Here is a 27,822-nt window from a genome sequence, read left to right as displayed (position 1 = left end):
AGAACACAAATGTACAAGCTCTTCACCATTTCCACTTACAACACTGAACACCACATGTACACCAATTATTCCCTCAACTGCCACATTACTCACCTATGCATTTAAATCACCCATCACTATAACCCGGTCTCGTGCATCAAAACTGCTAACATACTCACTCAGCTGTTCCCAAAACACTTGCCTTTCATGATCTTTCTTCTCATGCCAAGGTGCATATGCACCAATAATCACCCATCTCTCTCCATCAACTTTCAGTCTTACCTATATCAATCTATAGTTTACTTTCTTACACTCTGTCACATACTCCCACAACTCGTTTCAGTAGTGCTACTCCTTCCCTTGTTCTTGTCCTCTCACCAACCCCTGACTTTACTCATAAAACATTCCCAAACCACTCTTCCCTTTTATCCTTGAGCTTCGTTTCACTCAGAACCAAAACATCCAGGTTCCTTTCCTCAAACATACTACCTATTTCTCCTTTTTTCTCATCTTGGTTACATCCACACACATTTAGACACCCCAGTCTGAGCCTTCGAGGAGGATGAGCACTCCCCGCGGGACTGTTTCTTCTGTTTCCCCTTTTAGAAAGTTAAAATACAAGGAGGGGAGGGTTTCTAGACCCCCGCTCCCGTCCCCTTTAGTTGCCTTCTATGACACGTGGGGAATGCGTGGAAAGTATTCTTTCTCCCCTATCCCCAGGGACAGTAATGATAACAATAATAATAATAATAATAATAATAATAATAATAATAATAATAATAATAATAATGAAGATAATACGTGGAAGCATTATTATCATTATCTTCGTTATCATTATTATTATTATAATTATTAATTGTAATCAGTACCATAATAATTAAAGTAATGATGATAATATTCATCAAATAGGAAAAAAAGCGTCAAAACCACAAAATTAGAAAAAAAGGCCACGAAAAAGTAAAAAGATTGTCCATGAGATGAGTAAACCTGAAAGTTTGGTAAACCCAGACAGACGTTGCTCACTGAACAAGCCAGCGTCTGGGGCAAGTGAACCACAGTTAAACGATCAGACGAGACAGGATAATCTGCATGATATCATGACAAAATCTCACTCACACGAGAGCATAAGCGGCAGTACAAATGGGACTTGGGGGGGGGGGGATCCAATCCTAAGCCTCTTGTATAAATTGTCAATATTTTTTCAAGATTCTATATATTTCATTCTCCAGTGGCAAATATGTACTTTGAAGTCATCTACATCAAGACCTCATTCAATGCTACTAATGTGGGAACGTTGAAGAATGTGTGGAAGGCGAGAACGTTATCTCAGAAAGCAAAAATGGGTATGTTTGAAGGAATAGTGGTTCCAACAACGTTATATGGTTGCGAGGCGTGAGCTATAGATAGGGTTGTGCAGAGGAGGGTGGATGTGTTGGAAATGAGATGTTTGTGGACAATATGTGGTGTGAGGTGGATTGATTGAGTAAGTATTGAAAGGGTAAGAGATGTGTGTGGTAATAAAAAGAGTGTGGTTGAGAAAGCAGAAGAGGATGTGTTGAAATGGTTTGGTCACATGGAGAGAATGACTGAGGAAAGATTGACCAAGAGGATATATGGGTCAGAGGTGGAGGGAACGAGAAATGGGAGACCAAATTGGAGGTGGAAGGATGGAGTGAAAAAGATTTTGAGCGATCGGGGTCTGAACATGCAGGAGGGTGAAAGGCGTGCAAGGAATAGAGTGAACTGGAACGATGTGGTATATCGGGGTCGACGTGCTGTCAATGGATTGAACCAGGGCATGTGAAGCGTCTGTGGTAAACCATGGTAAGTTTTGTGGGGCCTGGATGTGGAAGCTGTGGTTTCGGTGCATTACACATGACAGCTAGAGACTGAGTGTGAACGAATGTGGCCTTTGTTTTCTTTTCCTAGCGTACCTCGCGCGCACGTGGGGGTAGGGAGGGGTGTCATTTCATGTGTGGTGAGGTGGCAACGGCAATAGATGAAGGCACCATGTATGAATATGTACATGTGTATATACGTATATGTCGATGTATGTATATGTTGAAATGTATAGGTATGTATATGTGCGTGAGGGGGCGTTTATGTATATACATGTGTATGTGGGTGGGTTGGGCCATTCTTTCGTCTGTTTCCTTGCGCTACCTCGCTAACGCGGGAGCCAGCGACAAATTATATATATATATATATATATATATATATATATATATATATATATATATATATATATATATATATAGGTTCAACCGCACCTGTTCTTCGACTGGGCACTGGCATATATTGTATATATCAACAGGTATCAATGTGAGTATATACTGGATATAATAACAGGTATCAATGTGATTATATACTGAGTATATCAACAGGTATCAATGTGAGTATATACTGGATATATTAACAGGTATCAATGCTAGTATATACTGTATATATCAACATGTATCAATGTGAGTATATACTGTATATATCAACAGGTATCAGTGTGAGTATATACTGTATATATCAACAGGTATCAGTGTGAGTATATACTGGATATATCAATTATCAATGCGAGCATATACTGGATACATCAACAGGTACTAATGTGAGTATATATTGGATACATCAACAGGTACTGATGTGAGTATATACTGGATACATCAACAGGTACTGATGTGAGTATATACTGGATATATCAACAGCTATGTGAGTATATATTGGATATATCAACAGGTATCAATGCTAGTTTATACTGTATATATCAACAGGTATCAATGTCAGTATATACTGTATATATCAGCAGGTATCAATGCAAGTATATATTGGATATATCAATTATCAAAGCGAGCATATACTGGATATATCAACAGGTACTGATGTGAGTATATACTGGACACATCAATAGGTACTGATGTGAGTATATACTGTTTATATCAACAGGTATCAATGTGGGTATATACTAGATATATCAACAGGTATCAGTGCGAGTATATACTGTATATATCAGCAGGTATCAATGCAAGTATATACTGGATATATCAGCAGGCATCAATGTGAGTATATACTTGATATATCAAGAAGTATCAATTCGAGTATATACCGGATATATTAACAGGTATCAATACGAGTATATACTGGATATATCAACAGGTATCAATTCTAGTATATACTAGTTATATTAACAGGTTTCAATGTGAGTATATACTGGATATATCAACAGGTATCACTGTGAGTATATACCGGATATATCAACAGGTATCAATGAGAGTTTATACTGCATATATCAACAGGTATCAATGAGAGTTTATACTGCATATATCAACAGGTATCAATGCAAGTGTATACTGGATATATTAACAGGTATCAATGTGGATATATATATTGGATAGATCAACAGGTATCAGTGCGAGTATATACTGGATATATCAACAGGTATCAATGTGAATATATACTGGATATATCAACAGGTATAAATACGAGTATATACTGCATATATCAACAGGTATCAGTGAGTATATACTGGATATATCAACAGGTATCAATGTGAGTATACACTGGATATATTAACAGGTATCAATGCGAGTACATACTGGATATATCAACAGGTATCTGCGAGTGTATACTGGATATATCAACAGGTATCAATGCGAGTATATACCGGATATATCAACAGGTATCAATGTGAGTATATACTGGATATATCAACAGGTATTAGCTCCAGTATATTACAATTTCAAATATCTTTAAAGATGTATATAAATAACTGGACTATATAACTAGATAAGTTATGTTTCTGACACCTGGGTTTCAAGTCCAGAGCTCCATCGTAGGGAGAGGGTCCACGTTTGCGTATTTTTCGGTATCTTAATCTTGGGTTGTAGTTCAGTCGACTTAAAACGTTTTACTTCCACTAATACAAATTGTTTTTAGTGACTGAAATTTGATTTATCTAATTTTTTTTCAGTGTAAGAGATGTTGAAAGAATATTCATTTGACACAAACTTTTAATGCAACCAGTATGATCTATCATTCTTTAAGATTAACGGATCTCTCTCTCTCTCTCTCTCTCTCTCTCTCTCTCTCTCTCTCTCTCTCTCTCTCTAATCCTTACCCCTCCTTCCATCCTCAACACCCACTTGCAAACACATTGCATCAAGACATAAATCTTACCATTCTATTAAACAATGCTCAACAAAAATATAAAAACAAATGTACTACGAAGGCTAAGTAGTGACATGCATGTAAAAATAATCTGTTACAATAAGGCCACAAATATCATTCACCGAAACTGAGTGAGATGCAAAACCCATCGTACTGGGGAAAGACTTGTGCACTATTGGACTTTAATATCAACATTGCGACCAGCACTGGCAACGACATAAGAATGGCAGATATGTACCTGAGAGCCAATACTGGGCCGTCCTACTGTATACACAAACACTCACTCGAATCGTCAATGCCAACCAATGTAAATCTTACATAAAATATATAAAAAGAAATGATCAAACGAAACTGAATACATATGGACAACCCGCTGGACATATAGGCAGAGGCTCTATAACGAGATAACATCGGTATATAACAAACCAATTCTATGGCAAACTTACATATAAACCCAACCATGTTATCGGTGACACTTAACTTTAAAAAAAGGAGTCAATGAATAAACTACACTGATGAGGATGAGGAGGATAAACATGAGTATGATGAGTAATATGATGTCGTCCTCACCGTCATGGCAGCTGGGGCAGCAAGCAGAGGCTGGCGTGACAGGGTGGGTGCACACAGGCTCCGGGCAGGCGGCAGCTGCGCACACGACCTCTCCACCAGTACAGTTGCACACCTCACACTCCCCCGCCGCCCACGACGACCCCACCTCGTGCGGCACACCTGCCTCGTCTAGGCAATCTGTAGAGGGAATCCAATACTCTGTGTCTATCGAGAGGGTACTTGGGACAGTTGATGTCTATGTCTATCTGTACAATGAATAGTTATCAGTAAATCCTAAAAGACTTCGACCCTTACTGATTGTCTACCCATGAAATCATAAGAGCTACGACTGACCTATGAATGGTGAATTTGTTTTTAAACCTTTTAGCAAAACCCTTCAATATTCCTGCGTATCGGCTTCTTTCATATTCTTTATATATTTCAGTTTCTGTTATTTGTCAATCGTGTTCGTTCTGATCATATATCATTAATGCTATATCAATGCAACTATATCGTTGGTTTTCCACTTTTTTTTTTTTTTTTTACTTTTTCTGAACTTCTTGCACAGTTAATGATGCTGTCATCTGTTACTCTTTCTTTCCTTATTTCATCTTAATTCTCGTCACCACAACCTTTCCCAACACCAATCATTAATCTTTTTTATCCGTTTTCTAACAACACTTCCGGTGTAATGATTCCCTTCTTTTGTCAGCGTATGACGGAAGTAAAATTCCACTTCATATTCTGAAATTTGATTTATTATATGGAAACAAAAGAGGGAAGCTATCATGAACTAACTCTTGTTAGGAAAGTCACGCTCTTGTCCAAGATATATCAGCAGTATTTCATTAAAGAATATATAAAACGGATGATATGAATATAGAACACACAAGTTGGGGGTTGGGTTCGAATCCTGGACACGGTAGTCGGCCCACAGCCTAACCCTAAAAGTTTATGCTCCCCTCAGGGGCTGTTGATAAATGTTTACATTGCTTAAGCTGGTGTGTGTGTGCGTGTGTGTGTGTGTGTGTGTGTGTGTGTGTGTGTGTGTTTACTATTTCTATGGCAAGGTGAATGATTTTTACACGTGTTGCCCTTCTTAACCTTGTATATATGTACCATGTCTTTACTCCTGTGTACACACACACACACACACACACACACACACACACACACACACACACACAAACACACACACCAGCCTAAACCAGGTACCCATTTGCTGACTACCATGCCGAAGATTCGAACCCATACAGGGGGGCAACACGAGTGTCAAACCCTTACCCAGTAATACACACACTAAAATTACAAAGTCCTAGCTAGGCTAAAGTCAAACGATATTTGTTCTAAACAATTTTAGCGAGCAACCCAAGAAAAAATATATGTCAAAATCTAAAAAAAACTAAGACAGTTTCACAATCAGAAAAGCAGTTCTGATATCTGCATGTGATAATTATCTACCCATTATATATGAATTCCTGGAACATGACATTAAGCCCTGCATGACAGACCGTGTGTACACTGCAAGTTTATATTCTTCCATTTTTCTCTGATCCTATGTAATGTAACGTTGTCACACTCTGTGTTAGTCGTCCTAGTCTTAGAGAAGACATTTGTACATTGTCAGGACGGTGTGTCATAAAATCAATTTTATATTTTCAAAGTGATTTTTGACAGTGCTAAGATTACTGACGCATCGACTCTGACTGCACATTAGAATGTAAGAAAATGTTAGATGGACGACAATCTGCCACATGCTATTTCAGGCAAGCACTTTAAGTAACGTGAGTCATTTCCAGTCTGCACCGGTGATGGCCAGCTTCTGGATGACAAATAAACAAGATTTCTAAAGCCACTTTACGTTCTGATATAGAAAACGTTCGTTAGCCTTGAGGAAATAACTAAAGACAAACCTACTGTCATTTCATTACTGGCAATATTTTCCACGAAGTTATTATAATCTCCTTTTTCAATGACAAAGAAAATTATAAAAACAAACACTCGTGAAGATGTTATGTGCGACAAGCACCATAGAGCAAAGCACTACAGAGAGCAACTTAGTGTCATATTACATACGAGAATATTTCATGTGTATAAAAGGCAAAGATACGGGTGGGAGGCATTATCATAATATCAAAATAGAACTCTAGTCGGCCTTTATTTGAGTTGTTGGTAAATATGTTGCTGTGCAATATCTGTACAAGAATGGGTTATTTTCTGAGTAAAGAATTCAAATCATTGTTAATAGTTTAAAAAGGAGACACCTATACAATCGTTCGGCAATGAGAACACGATTCCCTGCTTGCTGATGGACAATTAGGCATCACTTATTATACTAATAATACATCTAACAACCTTAAGTATGCTGGTAACGTAGCCCACCGGTATGTTGCACAAGTGTAACGTACCCTTATGATCTGTGGCAATACATCCAGAGTTTTTATAGTATATCATACGAATAAAGCCTAAATATATATATATATATATATATATATATATATATATATATATATATATATATATATATATATATATATATATATATGAACTTGTAAACCACGAAGGAAAAATAAATGGAGGAAAATCATATGCTTAAGCGCTCTGTGTATTTCAACACATCTTCAGAAGCAAATTGTAACAGTTCACAGGAAGAGTTTTTACAGTGATACCAATTAATGTTAACATTTATTAGCATCTCTGTAAAAAGTATACGTATGTAGGTAGGAGAGATGGTCAACGGGCATTATCAAATTACATACTAATTAATCGGCTTGCAAAAGAAAGAATTTTGGATGGAAATGTGCTGAGAGAGGCAGCTGGTGGGATGTCTCATCACTATCCTGTTGAGCCGAAGGAAAGATCAGTAGAGGTTTTCGAAAAAGAAGAGATAATGTCGGGGACAACATAGTGGTGAGAATAAGTGAGCTTGGAAAGATTTGTGGGAAGAAATATAAGGAGAAACTGAGTGCAGAATGGCAAAAGGTGAGGGCAAATATAGTGAGGAGAGTGGGTGAGGAATGGGAGGTATTTAGGGAAGCAGAAGTGGCATGTGTAAGATATACATGTGGCATGCGAAAGGTGGAAAGTGGGCAGATTAGAAAGGTTACCGAGCGGTGGAATGAAGTACAGTTGCTAGTGAAAGAGAAAAGAGAAGCGTTTGAGAGGTACTTAAGAAAGAGTGCAAATGATTGGGAGATGTACAAGAGAAAGCAGCAAGAAGTCGAGGAATGTGCTGGGATGAAAAAGAGGGCAAACGATTTGGAGTGAGCATCATTAAACTTTAGGGAGAATAAACAATGTTTTGGAAGTAGGAAAATGATGTGAGAAAGACAAGAGAACAAATGGGAACATCGGTGAAGGGTGTAAGGGGGGAAGTGCTAATAGGTAGCGATGGAGTGAGGAGATGGAGTAAGATTGTTAGATGTATTTGATGACGGAGCAGCAGATGCAGGCTGTTTTCGTTGGGGTGGTATGCGAAGTGAAAGGGTCATGGAGAGTAGTTTGGGAAAGAGAGGAGGTAATGAAAACCTTGCGGAAGATGAAATCCGGCAAGGCAGCGGGAGTGGACGGTATTGCAGTCGAATTTATGATCACTGATTGTTGAGAAGAGTCATGTTGGTATGCCATGGCTGAAGGCTTTACATAACCACAGTGGCTATGGGTTAGGGCGGGACAGTACCACTAAGTGGGAGTCTACCCGGTACCAGAACTGTGAATCTTCTAAACAGGTACAGCGACTCTATCATCAAAAGAAACGAAATTCATATCAATGGATTCGGTATAGCTTTCTGACCTCGATTCCACCTTCATTTACATTACGTTTGGCTATGTTGGGTTACGTTTGGTCAGGTTTGTTAGCTTGCTATTGCCTTTTCTTTCAAATTCCTCCGTTTTAAATAGATAAAATACCCAATCCAAAGTCTAACAATTTATAGCAAGTACAATAATGAAGGATTTTGAGTAATGCCATTAGTCTAGCCTCACTCTGGTAGTCCTGCTTTCGTGATATTGTAAGATATGGATTGCTAGCGACATTTCCTGATATTTACCCTAATGAATGTTGTATTGATTTCGTATTTCAATGGAAACAACTATAAAGTGAAGGTACTATAATTATTAAGAAACCTGGCTCACATCCACTCTTACCAACCCCACCGAAACAACACAAGTCATAACAATCATGTCGAACTTAATGGGACTCGTATAAGGAGATACTTTTGTCTCATCACTCCAGTGATAGCGATGACCAATATGAACCAGTCCTACGTTGAGGAAATAAGCACAAGAAATAACACATGATTCATCTACGTCAAGAGTGTATAAAGCACTGATGAACCAATCGACTTTGAATCATGGCAAGAGCCGCAGTAATATCTAGATACGACGACAGTAGATACAGCTGAGCCAGTAAAGTATACAGTCGTGTACGGCGGGTTGCCTTACCGTCACAGGTGAGCTCCTCTCCCGTCACACCGTCCAGGAAGGTCGGGGTGCACACACCGTCACATCCTCGGGCACGACACACCACGTTGCTGTGCCCTCGACACTGCCATTGTGGACCAAGGGCGACACCAGGGGAAGCGGAGGCGGAGGAAGGCAAGAGGGTCGAATTGGCGGTGGTAGAGGCAAGGGCATCAGGGGGATGAGCACTGGCTGTAGAGTACGGACGACAGACTTCCTCTTCGTCACAGTCAGCCACATGGGCGGTGAGGTGACAGCCGCTGTACACCCTCAGGTTCAGACACAACCTAGAAACACAATAATCACTCACAGTCATCAGTGATGCAAGATAAGTAAATTTCTATTTCCATTTATCATCAAGGCCTTTTGATATAAGATATATGAACATCTATTTCGAGTTTTTTAACTTGGATCTTTTGATATATGTAAACATCCGAGATTCAAACAGACTCTTTTGATATAGGTATCTGAAAGTTTATTTCCAGTTCTGAGTAGAACACAGAAGAACGCTAGTTTTCTGTGTGGTATATTAGGAGAAAATGCTGTATTCAGGGTTTACTCCAAGCTCCGATAATGGCAAGACATTAATAGTTTTGTGCCTGTACACAGCGTTACATGCAGTAAGGACTTACCTCTGATGGGGAGGGCGGGGAAGGTATGGTTGCCTGGAGCTGTCGTGGATGCCAGGCTTCTGCTTCAGTAGGGGACGGATAGCTATGGCGGCCAGTTCTCGCTGCCTGAGCTCTCTAATGTCAACCTGTTGGCGCGAGAGTAACATGATACGAGGCAGACATATCCCAATCTGGTCAGTCAGTCGACTATAAGCAGATGACGCTCTGACTAACAGCTTCGAAAGCTTGTCATATTTTATGTGAGAAAAGATCAAGGATAACACTGTGTTCCCTCTCCTCAAAGGCTAAACATAAAATCTTTATTTAGGAAGTGACATCAGTCAGCCATATAGCGGTAAATCTAGTTTAACAATACCTGAGAGAAGTAGTTGTGTGTGAGCCACCAGTCCGGCAACCTTGTCACCTCAGGACACAACCTCTCGATGTTCATCAGCTTCGAACTGTCATCGACGTCCTCCAGTTCCTTCTCGAGCCGGGCTTTCGTCATCATGTAGAACGGTCCTCTGCTCTGATAGTTACACATCCTTCTGTCGTATCCTTCTATATCAAAACCGAAGACATCGAAGCCATTACGGTCGAGGCCGAGAATATTGAATCCTTCTTTGGTATATCCGTAGATGTCGAAGAGAGGAGACTTCTCCTTCGTGGCGTTTAACATTGAGCGACAGAAAGGCGGGCCAAGCGACGTGCATCCATCTTCCTGGAAGCCGTAGCGGTCAAATCCTTGTCTGTCAAACCCGGCCAGGTTGTATCCGTCTCTGTTGAAAGAGTCCTTGTTATAGCCCCGCCTGTCGTATCCCAGGGAATCAAAACCATCATCATTGTAGCCCTGGTCATCGTAAACGTCCTCTTCAGACAGTATATCGAGGCTCTCAAGTCTGGTTGGGCGGTAGCCTATAGGTCCTTCTTGAGCAAACGTTAAGGTCTGATCTGATTTCTGGACGTCATCCCTTAAACATGGAGCACCTTTTGATGGCAGGAGGTAGAGAACACCTTGCTGGAGTACAGAATCTATCGCATCGTCAGGAGTGACACCAAAAGGCTCCATGAGAACAGAACCCATTTCTGTTGAGAAAAAGGCAGCCTTGCGTCCATGTTTCCTCAACCAGTCGTCAAATATCTTGTCCAGATATGCTACATGAGAGAGGAAGACTGGATCATATAATCTCTCTGGTGTGAGAGAGTGACCACCCAGGAAAAGCTGAAACAAGCCAGACATAGCCTCTAGCTGCAGTCTGAGCAGAGTGTAGTTTCCGTTGTTGAGGACGTGAGCGATGTTTACAGCGTCAGGCAACCAGATGGAGTCGTTGAAACGTCTCATGAGACATGGGGACCAGCTGCTGGAGTCCGAGGACTTGAAGGGGTGGCGTTGGACGCAGTAGGTCGCCTGGTTCCCGTCACCACCGAAATTGTTGGCCTGCCATGCAGCCGCTCCACTCAAATCACCCACATCAAGGGTCCAGTCGAAGTAAGGTATGGACAGATCACAGTCACCGTGCTCCTGAAGCAGCAACTCGATCACCCACAGCAGGTACCTGTGCCACGGGAGGAGGCGATCCGTGCCTGCAAAGTGAGGAAGGTGTCGGCTGTACATGAACGTCAGGTTGTGCCAGCCGAACTCCTCATCATCCATGCTCACTAGTCCTCTGACGGCAGCCTGATATCGTTCCATTTCCGCTGGTGTCAGGTCACGGAATTCTTTCCTAAGCTGGTCACTCCCTCCCTGAGGTCGACAGGTGAAAGTTCCTCGTTCCTGACACTGGCACACCCTGCAGCGGCTCTTCATCGTCTCGCCTACATCGTATGTCCGACCTGGGGGCAACAAAGCAATTCAACCACACAGGAACTACACTCTCACTTGGCCAGCAAACCTCGGAAACATTTTTCGTCCAGGTATATACGTGCCATCAATATATCAGGCATATAAGAAACAAATATATTAGAAACATTACCACAATACTACAGGGTTGTCAGGTCCCCCTCCCATCAAGAGTCGTGTTGAACACAATATCAACCGAGGTCGTGACGCTACTGCTGTATGCTGGGAGTGGCACAGTACCTACCTGGGAGGCGGCAGCCACAGGTCGGGGTAAGTGGCTGGGTGTGGTGGACGGTGGCGTCTGGGGTGAAGGTGAGGGGTAACGGGTCTCGACCACTTGCCCTGCAGCTGCCCACAGAGCTCTCTGTACACCGCCAGCGGCAGCCTCCCGTCTCCCGCCCGTCCTCGCCTGCCCTTCATGTGGAGACAAGAGAACCAGGTTACCCACACAACCGCCAGACTGGACTGGACTAAGTCTGGTGTACAATGTGCAGGATCAACGTCTCTGTGCGACTGAAAAATCCACATGATGCGTCATGGTAAATCTACGAAATAAACAATCATGCAATACGATGATTATCTTACTATATCTTACTATAATGATTATCTTCCAAGTTCTTCACGCATACAAATCTAACCAGAACAATCTTTTTTTTCTTTTAACTCGATGGTACAGCATGAGTGCATATCTTGCATCCTCCTAGCAATTCATACAACTTATGGTTACAGATTCTCCAGTGTACTAATCAATGATCCTGACCTCATTACCAGTCTAATGGCTGTCAAAATCAAAGCCACACCTTTTCGACTGGGGTCCAAGAAAACCTAATGTGTCTGGCTTACAACAGTCATTCACGTACTGGTGATGTGGCACGAGGAAGGTACCAAGACTGTGGCCGAGGCATCACAGCAAGATGTGTACTGTCTTGTGTTCATCATCATCATCATCATCGTAAATGCCAGTGTCTGTGTTCATCATCATCATCATCATCATCATTATCATCATCGTGAATGCCAGTGTCTGTGTTCATCATCGTCATGAATGCCAGTGTCTGTGTTCATCATCGTCATGAATGCCAGTGTCTGTGTTCATCACCATCATCATCATGAATGCCAGTGTCTGTGTTCATCATCATCATGAATGCCAGTGTCTGTGTTCATCATCGTCATGAATGCCAGTGTCTGTGTTCATCATCGTCATGAATGCCAGTGTCTGTGTTCATCATCATCAAGAAAGCCAGTGTCTGTGTTCATCATCATCATCATCATGAATGCCAGTGTCTGTGTTCATCATCGTCATGAATGCCAGTGTCTGTTCATCATCGTCATGAATGTCAGTGTCTGTGTTCATCATCATCGTAAATGCCAGTGTCTGTGTTCATCATCATCATCGTAAATGCCAGTGTCAGTGTTCACCATCAACATCATCATCGTAAATGCCAGTGTCTGTGTTCATCATCATCATGAATGCCAGTGTCTGTGTTCATCATCATCGTGAATGCCAGTGTCTGTGTTCATCATGATCATCATTATGAATGCCAGTGTCTGTATTCATCATCATCATCATCACGAATGCCACTGTCTGTGTCCATCACCATCATCATCATCGTGAATGCCAGTTTCTGTGTTCATCATTATGAATGCGTGTGTGTTCATCATCATCATGTATGCCAGTGTCTGTGTTCATCATCATCATCGTGAATGCCACTGTCTGTGTTCATCATCATCGTGAATGCCAGTGTCTGTGTTCATCATCGTCATCATCGTCAATGCCAGTGTCTGTGTTCATCATCATCGTGAATGCCAGTGTCTGTGTTCATCATCATCGTGAATGCCAGTGTCTGTGTTCATCATCATCGTGAATGCCAGTGTCTGTGCTCATCATCATCGTGAATGCGTGTCTGTGTTCATCATCGTCAATGCCAGTGTCTGTGTTCATCATCATCGTGAATACCAGTGACTGTGTTCATCCTCATCGTGAATGCCAGTGTCTGTGTTCATCATCATCATGAATGCCAGTGTCTGTGTTCATCATCATCATGAATGTCAGTGTCTGTGTTCACCATTATCGTGAATGCCAGTGTCTGTGTTCATCATCATCGTGAATACCAGTGTCTGTGTTCATCGTGAATACCAGTGCCTGTGTTCATCATCATCGTGAATACCATTGTCTGTGTTCATCATCATCATGAATGCCAGTGTCTGTGTTCATCATCATCATCATCGTGAATGCCAGTGTCTGTGTTCATCATCATCATCATCATCATCATGAATGCCAGACACGTGTCTGTGTTCATCATCATCATAGTGAATGCCAATGTCTGTGTTCATTATCATCGTGAATGCCAGTGTCTGTGGTCATCATCATCATCATCGTGAATGCCAGACACGTGTCTGTGTTCATCATCATCATCGTGAATGCCAATGTCTGTGTTCATTATCATTGTGAATGCCAGTGTCTGTGTTCATCATAAATGACAGTGTCGGTGTTCATCATCATCGTAAGTGCGTGTCTGTGTTCATCATCATCGTGAATGCCAGTGTCTGTGTTCATCATCATGAATGCCAGTGTCTGTGTTCATCATCATCAACATCGTAAATGCCAGCGTCTGTGTTCATCATCATCATAATGAATGCCAGTGTGTTCATCATCGTAAATGCCAGTGTTCATCATCATCGTAAATGCCAGTGTATTCATCATCATCATGAATGCCAGTGTCTGTGTTCATCATCATCATGAATGCCAGTGTCTGTGTTCATCATCATCATCATGAATGCGAGTGTCTGTGTTCATCATGATCGTGAATGCTAGTGTCTATGTTCATCATCATCATGAATGCCAGTGTCTGTGTTCATCATCATCATGAATGCCAGTGTCTGTGTTCATCATCATAAATGCCAGTGTCTGTGTTCATCATCATCATGAATGCCAGTGTCTATGTTCATCATCATCATGAATGCCAGTGTCTGTGTTCATTATCATCATCGTGAATGCCAGTGTCTGCGTTCATAATCATCATGAATGCCAGTGTCTGTGTTCATTTTCATCATCGTGAATGCCAGTGTCTGTGTTCATCATCATCTTCATCGTGAATGCCAGTGTCTGCGTTCATCACCATCATCATCATCGTGTCAGTGTGTTCATCATCCTCATCATCGTAAATGCCAGTGTGTGTTCATCATGATCGTAAATGGCAGTGTGTGTTCATCACATCATCGTAAATGCCAGTCTGTGTTCATCATCATGATCGTAAATGCCAGTGTCTGTGTTCACCATCATCGTCAATGCCAGTGTCTGTGTTCATCATCATCATCGTAAATGCCAGTGTCAGTGTTCATCATCATCGTCGTCAATGCCAGTGTCTGTGTTCATCATCATCGTATATGCCAGTGTCTGTGTTCATCATCATGAATGCCTGTGTCTGTGTTCATTATCATATTAGTGAATTCCAGTGTCTGTGTTCATCATCATCATTGTGAATGCGTGTGTTCATCATCATCATTAATGCGTGTCTGTTCATCATCATCGTGAATGCCAGAGTCTGTGTTCACCATCATCATCATCTTGAAAGCCAGTGTCTGTGTTCGTCATGATTGTGAATGCCAGTGTCTGTGTTTTCATCATCGTGAATGCCAGTGTCTGTGTTCATCATCATCGGGAATGCCAGTGTGTGTTCATCATCATCATGAATGCCAGTGTATGTGTTCATCATCATCAAGAATGCCAGTGTCTGTTTTCATCATCATCAACATCGTAAATGCCAGTGTCTGTGTTCATCATCATCGGGAATGCCAGTGTCTGTGTTCATCATCATGAATGCGTGTCTGTGTTCATCATCATCGTGAATGCTAGTATCTGTGTTCATGATCATCATCATGAATGCCACTGTGTTCATCATCATCATCATCGTGAATGCCAGTGTCTCTGCTCATGATCATCATCATGATAAATGCCAGTGTCTGTGTTCATCATCATCGTGAATGCCAGCGGCTGTGTTCATCATCATCGTAAATGCCAGTGTCAGTGTTCATCATCATCGTCAATGCCAGTGTCGGTGTTCATCATCATCGTGAATGCCACTGTCTGTGTTCATCATCATGAATGCCAGTGTCTGTGTTCATCATCATCATAGTGAATTCCAGTGTGTGTTCATCATCATCATTGTGAATGCGTGTGTTCATCATCATCATTAATGCGTGTCTGTGTTCATCATCATCGTGAATGACAGAGTCTGTGTACACCATCATCATCATCGTGAATGCCAGTGTCTGTTCATCATGATCGTGAATGCCAGTGTCTGTTTTCATCATCGTGAATGCCAGTGTGTGTTCATCATCATCGGGAATGCCAGTGTGTGTTCATCAACATCGTGAATGCCAGTGTCTGTGTTCATCATCATCATCGTGAATGCCAGACTGTGTTCATCATCATGAATGCCAGTGTGTGTTCATCATCGAGAATGCCAGTGTGTTCATGATCATCATCATCGTGAAAGCCAGTGTCTGTGTTCATGATCATCATCATCCTGGTAAATGCCAGTGTCTGTGTTCATCATCATCGTGAATGCCAGACCGTGTTCATCATCATCATGAATGCCAGTGTGTGTTCATCATCATCGTGAATGCGAGTGTCTGCGTTCGTTATCATCATGAATGCCAGTGTCTGCGTTCATCATCATCATCATGAATGCCAGTCTGTGTTCATCATCATCATAAATGCCAGTGTCTGTGTTCATCATCATCATCACGAATGCCAGTGTCTGTGTTCATTGTCATCATCATCGTGAAGCCAGTGTCTGTGTTCATCATCATCATGAATGCCAGTGTCTGTGTTCTTCATCATCATCAACATGAATGCCAGTGCCTGTGTTCATCATCATCATGAATGCCATGTCTATGTTCATCATCATGAATGCGTGTCTGTGTTCATTATCATCATCGTGAATGCCAGTGTCTGCGTTCATCATCATCATGAATGCCAGTGTCTGTGTTCATTCTCATCATCGTGAATGCCAGTGTCTGTGTTCATCATCATCATTGTGAATGCCAGTGTCTGCGTTCATCACCATCATCATCATCGTGTCAGTGTTCATCATCATCGTAAATGCCAGTGTCTGTTCACCATCATCATCGTGAATGCCAGTGTCTTTATCATCATCGTGAATGCCAGTGTCTGTGTTCATTATCATCATCATCGTGAATGCCAGTGTCTGTGTTCATTATCATCATCGTGAATGCCAGTGTCTGCGTTCATCATCATCTCATCGTGAATGCGTGTCTGCGTTCATCATCATCATCATCGTCAATGCCAGTGTCTGTGTTCATCATCATCGTGAATGCCAGTCGTGTTCATCTTTCGTGAATGCCAGTGTTGTGTTCATCATCATCGTAATGCCAGTGTCTGTGCATCATCATCATCGTGAATGCGTGTCTGTGTTCATCATCGTCAATGCCAGTGTCTGTGTTTCATCATCATCTATATAAATGCCAGTGTCTGTGTTCATCCTATCGTGAATGCCAGTGTCTGTGTTCATCATCATCCATGAATGCCAGTGTCTGTGTTCATCATCATCATGAATGCCAGTGTCTGTGTTCACCAATCATCGTGAATGCCAGTGTCTGTATTCATCATCATCGTGAATGCCAGTGCCTGTGTTCATCATCATCCATATGATTATGCCAGTGTCTGTGTTCATCATCATCGGAATGCCAAGGTCTGTGTTCATCATCAGCATGAATTCCTGTGTCTGTGTTCATCTTCATCAATCATCGTGAATGCCAGTGTTGTGTTCATCATCTTCAACATTGATCCCAGTGTCTGTGTTAATCATTCATCATCATGAATGCCAGTGTTCTGTGATATCATCTATGAATGTCAGGTCTGTGTTCATCATTTCATCTTTGAATTGCCAGTGTGTGTTCATTCATCATCATGAATGCCAGGTGTCTGTGTTCATTTCGATGATGCCAGTGTTTGTTATCATCATATCTTGGAATGTCAGTGTCGGTGTTCTTCATGATTGCCAGTGGTCTGTGTTCATCATCATCATGGAATGCCAGTGTCTGTGTTCATCATCATCATGAATTCATTGTCTGTGTCATCATCATCATCATGAATGCCAGTGTCTGTGTTCATCATCAATCCAGGTATGCATCTGTCTGACGTGTATCATCATCATCATGAATGCCAGTGTCTGTGTTCATCATCATCATGAATGCCAGTGTCTGTGTTCATCACCATGATGAATGCTAGTGTCTGTGTTCATCATCATCATGAATGCCAGTGTCTGTGTTCATCATCATCATGAATGCCAGTGTCTGTGTTCATCATCATCATGAATGCCAGTGTCTGTGTTCATATCATCATCATCATCGTGAATGCCAGTGTCTGTGTTCATTCATCATCATGAATGCCAGTGTCTGTGTTTCATTCATCATCATCATTCGTGAATGCCAGTGTCTGTGTTCATCATCATCATCGTGAATGCCATTGTCTAAGTTCATTATCATCATAAATGCCAGTGTCTGTGTTCATCATCATCATCATCATCATCATCATCATCATGGTAAATGCCAGTGTGTGTTCATCATCATCGTGAATGCCAGTGTCTGTGTCATTACATATGTAATGCCAGCTGTCTGTGCTTCATCATCATCGCGAATACAGTGTGTGTTCATCATCATCATGAATGCCAGGTCTGTGTTCATCACCATCATCATCATCGTGAATGCCAGTGTCTGTGCTCACCATCATCATGAATGCCAGTCTCTGTGTTCATCATCATCGTGAATGCCAGTGTCTGTGTTCATCATCATCTGTGAATGCCAGTCTCTGTGTTCATCATCATCGTGAATGCCAGTGTGTGTTCATCATCATCGTGAATGCCAGTGTCTGTGTTCATCATCATCATCGTGAATGCCAGTGTCTGTGTTCATCATCATCATGAATGCCAGTCGTCTTGTGTTCATCATCATCGTGAATGCCAGTGTCTGTGTTCCATCATCATCTTGAATTGCCAGTGTCTGTGTTCATCATCATCGTGAATGCCAGTGTTTGTGTTCATCATCATCGGGAATGCCAGTGTCTGTGTTCATCATCATCATGAATGCCAGTGTCTGTCTTCATCATCATCATGAATGCCAGTGTCTGTGTTCATCATCATCATCGTGAATGCCAGTGTCTGTGTTCATCATCATCAGGGTAAATGCCAGTGTCTGTGTTCATCATCATTGTGAATGCCAGACGGTGTTGATCATCATCGATGAATGGTAGTGTGTGTTCATCATCAACGTGAATGCCAGTGTCTGTGTTCATCATCATCTTATCGTGAAGGCGTGTCTGTGTTAAGACCATCATCATGGTAAATGCAGTGTCTTGTGTCTCATCATCATCGTGAAATGCTAGACAGTTTTCTATCTATCATCATGAAATGCCAGTGTGTGGTGTGTTCTCTCATCATCGTGAATGGACAGTGTCTGTGTTCTCGATCTCATCGTGTGCAATGCCAGTCTGTTAATCATCTCATCATGAAGAGTGTCTGTGTTCATCATCATTACCATCGTGAATGCCAGTGTCTGCGTTCATCAACATCATGTATGCCAGTGTCTGTGTTCATCATCATCATCGTGAATGCCAGTGTCTGTGTTCATTCTCATAATCGTGAATGCCAGTGTCTGTGTTCATCATCATCTTCATCGTGAATGCGTGTCTGCGTTCATCATCATCATCATGGTAAATGCCAGTGTTTGTGTTCATCATCATCGTGAATGCCAGTGTTTGTTCATCATTATCGGGAATGCCAGTGTGTTCATTATCATCATCGTGAATGCCAGTGTCTGTGTTCATCATCATCAAGGTAAATGCCGGTGTGTTCATCATCATCGTGAATGCCAGTGTGTTCATCATCATCGTCAATGCCAGACTGTGTTGATCATCATGAATGCCAGTGTGTGTTAATCATCATCGTGAATGCCAGTGTGTGTGTTCATCATCATCATCATCGTGAATGCCAGTGTGTGTTCATCATCATCATCGTGAATGCCAGTGTCTGTGTTCATGATCATCATCATGGTAAATGCCAGTGTCTGTGTTCATCATCATCGTGAATGCCAGTGTCTGTGTTCATTCTCATCATCGCGAATGCCAGTGTCTGTGTTCATTCTCATCATCGTGAATGCAAATGTCTGTGTTCATAATCTTCATCGTGAATGCCAGTGTTTGCGTTCATCATCATCATCATCATCATCGTGAATGCCAGTGTCTGCGTTCATCACCATCATCATCATCATCGTGAATGCCAGTGTCTGTGTTCATTCTCATCATCGTGAATGCAAATGTCTGTGTTCATCATCTTCATCGTGAATGCCAGTGTCTGCGTTCATCATCATCGTGAATGCCAGTGTCTGTGTTCATCATCATCATCATCGTGAATGCCAGTGTCTGTGTTCATCATCATCATCATGGTAAATGCCAGTGTCTGTGTTCATCATCATCATGAATGCCAGTGTGTTCATCGTCATCATCATGAATGCCAGTGTGTTCATCATCATGAATGCCAGTGTCTGTGTTCATCATCATGAATGTCAGTGTCTGTGTTCATCATCATCATGAATGCCAGTGTCTGTGTTCATCATCATGAATGCCAGTGTGTGTTCATCATCATCATCCTTATGAATGCCAATGTCTGTGTTCATCATTATCATGTCAGCGTGTGTTCATCATCATGAATGCCAGTGTCTGTGTTCATCATCATCATGAAAGCCAGTGTCTGTGTTCATCATCATCATCATCATCCTTATGAATGCCAGTGTCTGTGTTCATCATTATCATGAATGTCAGCGTCTGTGTTCATCATCATGAATGCCAGTGTCTGTGTTCATCATCAACATCATGAATGCCAGTGTCTGTGTTCATCATCATCATGAATGCCAGTGTCTGAGTTCATCATCATCAACATGAATGCCAGTGTCTGTGTTCATCATCATCATGAATGCCAGTGTCTGTGTTCATCATGAATGACAGTCTGCGTTCATCATCATAATCATCATGAATGCCAGTGTCTGTGTTCATCATCATGAATGCCAGTGTCTGTGTTCATCATCATCATCATGAATACCAGTGTCTGTGTTCATCATGATCATCATGAATGCCAGTGTGTGTTCATCATCATGAATGCCAGTGTCTGTGTTCATCATCATCATCGTCAGTGTCTGTGTTCATCATCATGAATGCCAGTGTCTGTGTTCATCATCATGAATGCCAGTGTCTGTGTTCATCATCATGAATGTCAGTGTCTGCGTTCATCATCATCATCATGAATACCAGTGTCTGTGTTCATCATGATCATCATGAATGCCAGTGTCTGTGTTCATCATCATGAATGCCAGTGTCTGTGTTCATCATCATCATCGTCAGTGTCTGTGTTCATCATCATGAATGCCAGTGTCTGTGTTCATCATCATCATGAATGCCAGTGTTTGTGTTCATCATCATCATGAATGCCAGTGCCTGTGTTCATCATCATCATGTCAGTGTCTGTGTTCATCATCATCGTGAATGCCAGTGTGTTCATCATCATCATCGTGAATGCTGTCTGTGTTCATCGTCATCGTGAATGCCAGTGTGTTCATCATCATCATCATGAATGCCAGTGTCTGTGTTCATCATCATCATCATGAATGCCAGTGTCTGTGTTCATCATCATGAATGCCAGTGTCTGTGTTCATCATCATCATCAATGTCAGTGTGTTCATCATTATGAATGCCAGTGTCTGTGTTCATCATCATGAATGCGTTTTGTGTTCATCATCATCATGAATGCCAGTGTGTTCATCATCATCATGAATGTCAGTGTCTGTGTCCATCATCATCGTGAATGCCAGTGTGTGTTCATCACCATCGTGAATGCTAATGTCTGTGTTCATCGTCATCGTGAATGCCAGTGTGTGTTCATCATCATCATCATCATGAATGCCAGTCTGTGATCATCATCATTATGAATGCCAGTGTCCGTGTTCATCATCATCATCATCCTCATGAATGCCAGTGTCTGTGTTCATCATCATGAATGCCAGTGTGTTCATCATCATGAATGCCAGTGTCTGTGTTCATCATCATCATTAATGTCAGTGTCTGTGTTCATCATCATGAATGCCAGTGTCTGTGCTCATCACCATGAATGCCAGTGTCTGTGTTCATCATCATCATGAATGCCAGTGTGTTCATCATGAATGCCAGTGTCTGTTTATCATCATTATCGTGAATGCCAGTGTCTGTGTTCATCATCATCATCGTGAATGTCAGTGTCTTTGTTCATCATCATCATCGTGAATGCTAATGTCTGTATTCATCGTCATCGTGAATGCCAGTGTCTGTGTTCATAATCATCATGAATGCCAGTGTGTGTTCATCATCATCATCAACACGAATGCGTCTGTGTTCATCATCATGATGAATGCCAGTGTCTGTGTTCATCATCATCATGAATACCAGTGTCTGTGTTCATCATTATTAATGCCAATGTCTCTGTTCATCATCATCATGAATGCCAGTGTCTGTGTTTATAATTATCGTGAATGCCAGTGTCTGCGTTCATCATCATCGTGAATGCCAGTGTCTGTGTTCATCATCATCATCATCATCATCGTGAATGCCAGTGTCTGTGTTCATCATCATCATCATGAATGCCAGTGTCTGTGTTCATATCATCATCATCATCGTGAATGCCAGTGTCTGTGTTCATCATCATCGTGAATGCCAGTGTCTGTGTTCATCATCATCATCGTGAATGCCAGTGTCTGTGTTCATCATCATCATCGTGAATGCCAGTGTCTGTGTTCATCATCATCATCGTGAATGCCAGTGTCTGTGTTCATCATCACCATCGTGAATGCGTGTCTGTGTTCATCATCATCTTCGTGAATGCCAGAGTCTATGTTCATCATCATCATCGTGAATACGTGTCTGTGTTCATCATGGTGAATGGCAGTGTGTGTTCATCATCATGATCATGAATGCCAGTGTCTGTGTTCATCATCATCATCCTCGTGAATGCCAGTGTCTGTGTTCATCATCATCATCGTGAATGCCAGTGTCTGTGTTCATCATCATCATCATCGTGAATGCTAGTGTCTGTGTTCATCATCATCATCATCGTGAATGCCAGTGTCTGTGTTCATCATCATCATCATCGTGAATGCCAGTGTCTGTGTTCATCATCATCATGATCATGAATGCCAGTGTCTGTGTTCATCATCATCATCATCGTGAATGCCAGTGTCTGTGTTCATCATCATCATCATCATCATCGTGGATGCCAGTTTCTTCCTCGCCCAATGACCGAGCAGACAGCCACCCTCGCTCACTGGCTAGTGTATTCATTACCCGAAACTTCAGCGAGAATTTTGAAGACTGTACGTACGATGGACCTGGGCGGTTCAGGGCACACAGGTCATGTGTCAGTTGGTCAGGAAGATCCTGAGGACAACTAAGTGACTTTTACGTACATCTGGGGCACATACAGGTGTTGTACTTACCTGCTGGAGCACATACAGGTGTTGTACTTACCTGCTGGAGCACATACAGGTGTTGTACTTACCTGCTGGAGCACATACAGGTGTTGCACTTACCTGCTGGAGCACATACAGGTGTTGTACTTACCTGCTGGAGCACATACAGGTGTACTTACCTGCTGGAGCACATACAGGTGTTGCACTTACCTGCTAGAGCACATACAGGTGTTGTACTTACCTGCTAGAGCCCATACAGGTGTTGCACTTACCTGCTGGAACTCAAACAGGTGTTATACTTACCTGCTGGAGCACATACAGGTGTTGTACTTACCTGCTGGAGTACATACAAGTTTTGTACTTACCTGCTGGATCACATACAGGTGTTGTACTTACCTGCTGGAGCACAAACAGGTGTTATACTTACCTGCTGGAGCACATACAGGGGTTGAACTTACCTGCTGGAGCACATACAGGTGTTATACTTACCTGCTGATGCACATACAGGTGTACCTACCTGCTGGAGCACAAACAGGTGTTGTACTTACCTGCTGGAGCACATAGGGGGCTGTACTTATCTGCTGGCCACATACAGGTGTTGTACCTACCTGCTGGAGCACATACAGGTGTTGTACCTACCTGCTGAAGCACATACAGGTGTTGTACCTACCTGCTGGAGCACATACAGGTGTTGTACCTACCTGCTGAAGCACATACAGGTGTTGTACCTACCTGCTGGAGCACATCCAGGTGTTGTACTTACCTGCTGGAGCACATACAGGTGTTGTACCGACCTGCTGGAGCACATACAGGTGTTGTACCTACCTGCTGAAGCACATACAGGTGTTGTACCTACCTGCTGAGGCACATACAGGTGTTGTACCTACCTGCTGGAGCACATACAGGTGTTGTACCTACCTGCTGGATCACATACAGGTGTTGTACTTACCTGCTGGATCACATACAAGTGCTGTGCGTACCTGCTGGAGCACATACAGGTGTTGTACTTACCTGCTGGATCACATACAGGTGTTGTGCGTACCTGCTGGAGCACATACAGGTGTTGTACTTACCTGCTGGAGCACATACAGGGGTTGTACTTACCTGCTGGAGCACATACAGGGGTTGTACTTACCTGCTGGATCACATACAGGTGTTGTGCGTACCTGCTGGAGTACATACAGGGGTTGTACTTACCTGCTGGAGCACATACAGGGGTTGTACTTACCTGCTGGAGCACATACAGGTGTTATACTTACCTGCTGGAGCACATACAGGTGTTGCACTTACCTGCTGGAGCACATACAGATGTACTTACCTGCTGGAGCACATAGGGGGCTGTACCTATCTGCTGGATACATACAGGTGTTGTACCTACCTGCTGGAGCACATACAGGGGTTGTACCTACCTGCTGGAGCACATACAGGTGTTGTACCTACCTGCTGGAGTACATACAGGGGTTGTGCTTACCTGCTGGAGCACATACATGTGTTGTACTTACCTGCTGGAGCACATACAGGTGTTGTACTTACCTGCTGGAGCACATACAGGTATTACACTTACCTGCTGGAGTACATACAGGGGTTGTACCTACCTGCTGGAGCACATACAGGTGTTGTACCTACCTGCTGGAGTACATACAGGGGTTGTGCTTACCTGCTGGAGCACATACATGTGTTGTACTTACCTGCTGGAGCACATACAGGGGTTGTACTTACCTGCTGGAGCACATACAGGTGTTGTACCTACCTGCTGGAGCACATACAGGTATTACACTTACCTGCTAGAGCATATATTGATGTTATACTCATCTACTGCAGCATATACAGGTGTTACACTCACCTGCTGGAGCATTCACTAGTGTTTTAATCACCTGCTGGAGCATGTAAAGGCGTCACACCCACCTGCTGGAGCATGTCAAGGCGTCACACCCACCTACTGGAGCATGTGTCAAGGCGTCACATCCTACTGCCGGAACATGTCAAGGCGTTACACCCACCTGATGGAGCATGAGCAGTCTGGAGGGTTGTCAGATGTAACGTTCATCGCCTCTGGAATCACGTCTGTTGGAAGAACAAGAAATATGTGAATCATAAACTACAAGTTCTGTTATACCTCACAAATTTTACGTTTACTGGCTACTCTGTAATGAGGTGAAAAAGAGGGCAAATGAGAGTTGGGGTGAGAGAGTATCATTAAATTTTAGGAAGAATAAAAAGATGCTTTAGAAGGAGGTAAATAAAGTGCGTAAGACAAGAGAACAAATGGGAACATCGGGAAAGGGAGCTAATGGGGAGGTAAGAACAAGCAGTGGTGATGTGAGGAGATGGAGTGAGTATTTTGAGGGTTTGTAGAATGTGTTAGATGATAGAGTGGCAGATATAGGGTGCTTTGGTCGAGGTGGTGTGCGAAGTGAGAGGGTCAGGGAGAATGATTTGATGAACAAAGAGGAGGTAATGAAAGCTTTGCGGAAGATGAAAGCCGGCAGGGCGGCGGGTTTGGATGGTATTGCAATGGAATTTATTAAAAAAGGGAGTGACTGTGTTCTTGACTGGTTGGTGAGGATATTCAGTGTATGTATGGCTCATGGTGAAGTGCCTGAGGATTGGCGAAATGCATGCATAGTGCCAGTGTACAAAGGCAAAGGGGATAAAGGTGAGTGTTCAAATTACAGAGGTATAAGTTTGCTGAATATTCCTGGGGAATAATATGGGAGGGTATTGATTGAGAGGGTGAAGGCATGTACAGAGCATCAGATTGTGTGGTTTCAGAAGTGGTAGAGGATGTGTGGATCAGGTGTTTGCTTAGAAAAATGTGAGAAATACTTATAAAAACAAATGGATTTGTATGTAGCATTTACGGATCTGGAGAAGGCATATATATGATAGAGTTGATAGAGATGCTCTGTGGAAGGTATTAAGAGTATATGGTGTGGGAGGTAAGCTGCTAGAAGCAGTGAAAAGTATTTATCGAGCATGTGGGGCATGTCTGTTTGCGGCAGGGGTGCGTGATATCTCCATGGTTTAATTTGTTTATGGATGGGGTTGTTAGGGAGGTAAATGTAAGAGTTTTGGAGAGAGGGGCAAGTGTGCAGTCTGTTGTGGATGAGAGGGCTTGGGAAGTGAGACAGTTGTTGTTCACTGATGATACAGCGCTGATGGCTGATTTGGGTGAGAAACTGCAGAAGATGGTGACTGAGTTTGGTAAAGTGTGTGGAAGAAGAAAGCTGAGAGTAAATGTGAATAAGAGCAACGTCATTAGGTACAGTAGGGTTGAGGGACAAGTCAATTGGGAGGTAAGTTTGAATGGAGAAAAAGTGGAGGAAGTGAAGTGTTTTAGATATCTGGGAGTGGATTTGGGAGCGGATGGAACCATGGAAGCGGAAGTGAGTCACAGGGTAGGGGAGGGGGCGAAAGTCCTGGGAGCGTTGAAAAATGTGTGGAAGGCAAGACAATTATCTCGGAAGGCAAAAATGGGTATGTTTGAAGGAATAGTGGTTTCAACAATGTTATATGGTTGCGAGGCGTGGGCAATAGATAGGGTTGTGCGGAGGAGGGTGGATGTGCTTGAAATGAGATGTTTGAGGACAATATGTGGTGTGAGGTGGTTTGATCAACTAATGAAAGGGTAAGAGAAATGTGGTTGACAGTGTGGTTGAGAGAGCAGAAGAGGGTGTATTGAAATGGTTTGGTCACATGGAGAGAATGAGTGAGGAAAGATTGACAAAGAGGATATATGTGTCAGAGGTGGAGAGAACGAGAAGTGGAAGACCAAACTGGAGGTGGAAGGATGGAGTGAAAATGATTCTGAGCGATCGGGGCCTGAACACGCAGGAAGGTGAAAGGCGTGCAAGGAATAGAGTGAAATGGAATGATGTCGTATACCAGGGTCGACGTGCTGTCAACGGATTGAACCAGGGCATGTGAAGCGTCTGGGGTAAACCATGGAAAGTTTTGTAGGGCCTGGATGTGGAAAGGGAACTGTGGTTTCGGTGCATTATACATGACAGCTAGAGACTGAGTGTGAAAGAATGTGGCCTTTGTTGTCTTTTCCTAGCCATACCTCGCGCGCATGCGGGGGGAGGGGGTTGCCATTTCGTGTGTGGCGGGGTGGCGACGAAAATGAATAAAGGCTCAAGTATGAATCATGTACGTGTGTATATATATATATATATATATATATATATATATATATATATATATATATATATATATATATATATATTCTTTTCTTTCTTTTAAACTATCCGCCATTTCCCGCATTAGCGAGGTAGCGTTAACAGAGGACCGGGCCTTTGTGGAATATCCTCACCTGGCCCCCTTCTGTTCCTTCTTTTGGAAAAAAAAAAAAATGTATATATATATATATATATATATATATATATATATATATATATATATACATTGAAATGTATAGGTATGTATATGTGCATGTGTGGACGTGTATGTATATACATGTGTATGTGGATGGGTTGGGCCATGCTTTCGTCTGTTTCCTTGCGCCACATCGCTAACGCGGGAGACAGCGACAAAGTATAATAATAAAATAATAATGATAATAATAATAATAACAATAATATATATATATATATATATATATATATATATATATATATATATATATATATATATAATATATATATATAAAAGAAGTAAATATGGAAGTGGTAACAATGGTGTTGTGTTCTAATGTTTGACGTCTGACGCCTTACGGAGGTA

General features: G+C 42.3%; 1 protein-coding gene across 1 annotated transcript in view; it reads right to left on the bottom strand.

Annotated features, from left to right (window-relative positions):
* LOC139750303 (uncharacterized) overlaps positions 1–25,164 on the bottom strand; it is a 189,323-nt gene extending 164,159 nt beyond the window's left edge. The window contains exons 1-6 of the mRNA XM_071664927.1: positions 25,104–25,164; positions 11,840–12,009; positions 10,132–11,588; positions 9,777–9,901; positions 9,127–9,431; positions 4,705–4,881 (exon numbers count right to left, since the gene is read on the bottom strand). Of these exons, the coding sequence (XP_071521028.1) occupies positions 4,705–4,881; positions 9,127–9,431; positions 9,777–9,901; positions 10,132–11,588; positions 11,840–12,009; positions 25,104–25,150 (2,281 nt within the window). The 5' untranslated portion in view covers positions 25,151–25,164. The remainder of the gene's footprint in view (positions 1–4,704; positions 4,882–9,126; positions 9,432–9,776; positions 9,902–10,131; positions 11,589–11,839; positions 12,010–25,103) is intronic.
* Between the last annotated feature and the right edge of the window lie 2,658 nt (positions 25,165–27,822).

Source organism: Panulirus ornatus, chromosome 9 (genome assembly GCF_036320965.1).
Source record: "Panulirus ornatus isolate Po-2019 chromosome 9, ASM3632096v1, whole genome shotgun sequence".
In the NCBI taxonomy this organism is placed as follows: domain Eukaryota; kingdom Metazoa; phylum Arthropoda; class Malacostraca; order Decapoda; family Palinuridae; genus Panulirus; species Panulirus ornatus.
The sequence above is the reverse complement of the archived record's forward strand: the minus strand, read 5'-3'. Positions and strand labels throughout refer to the sequence as shown.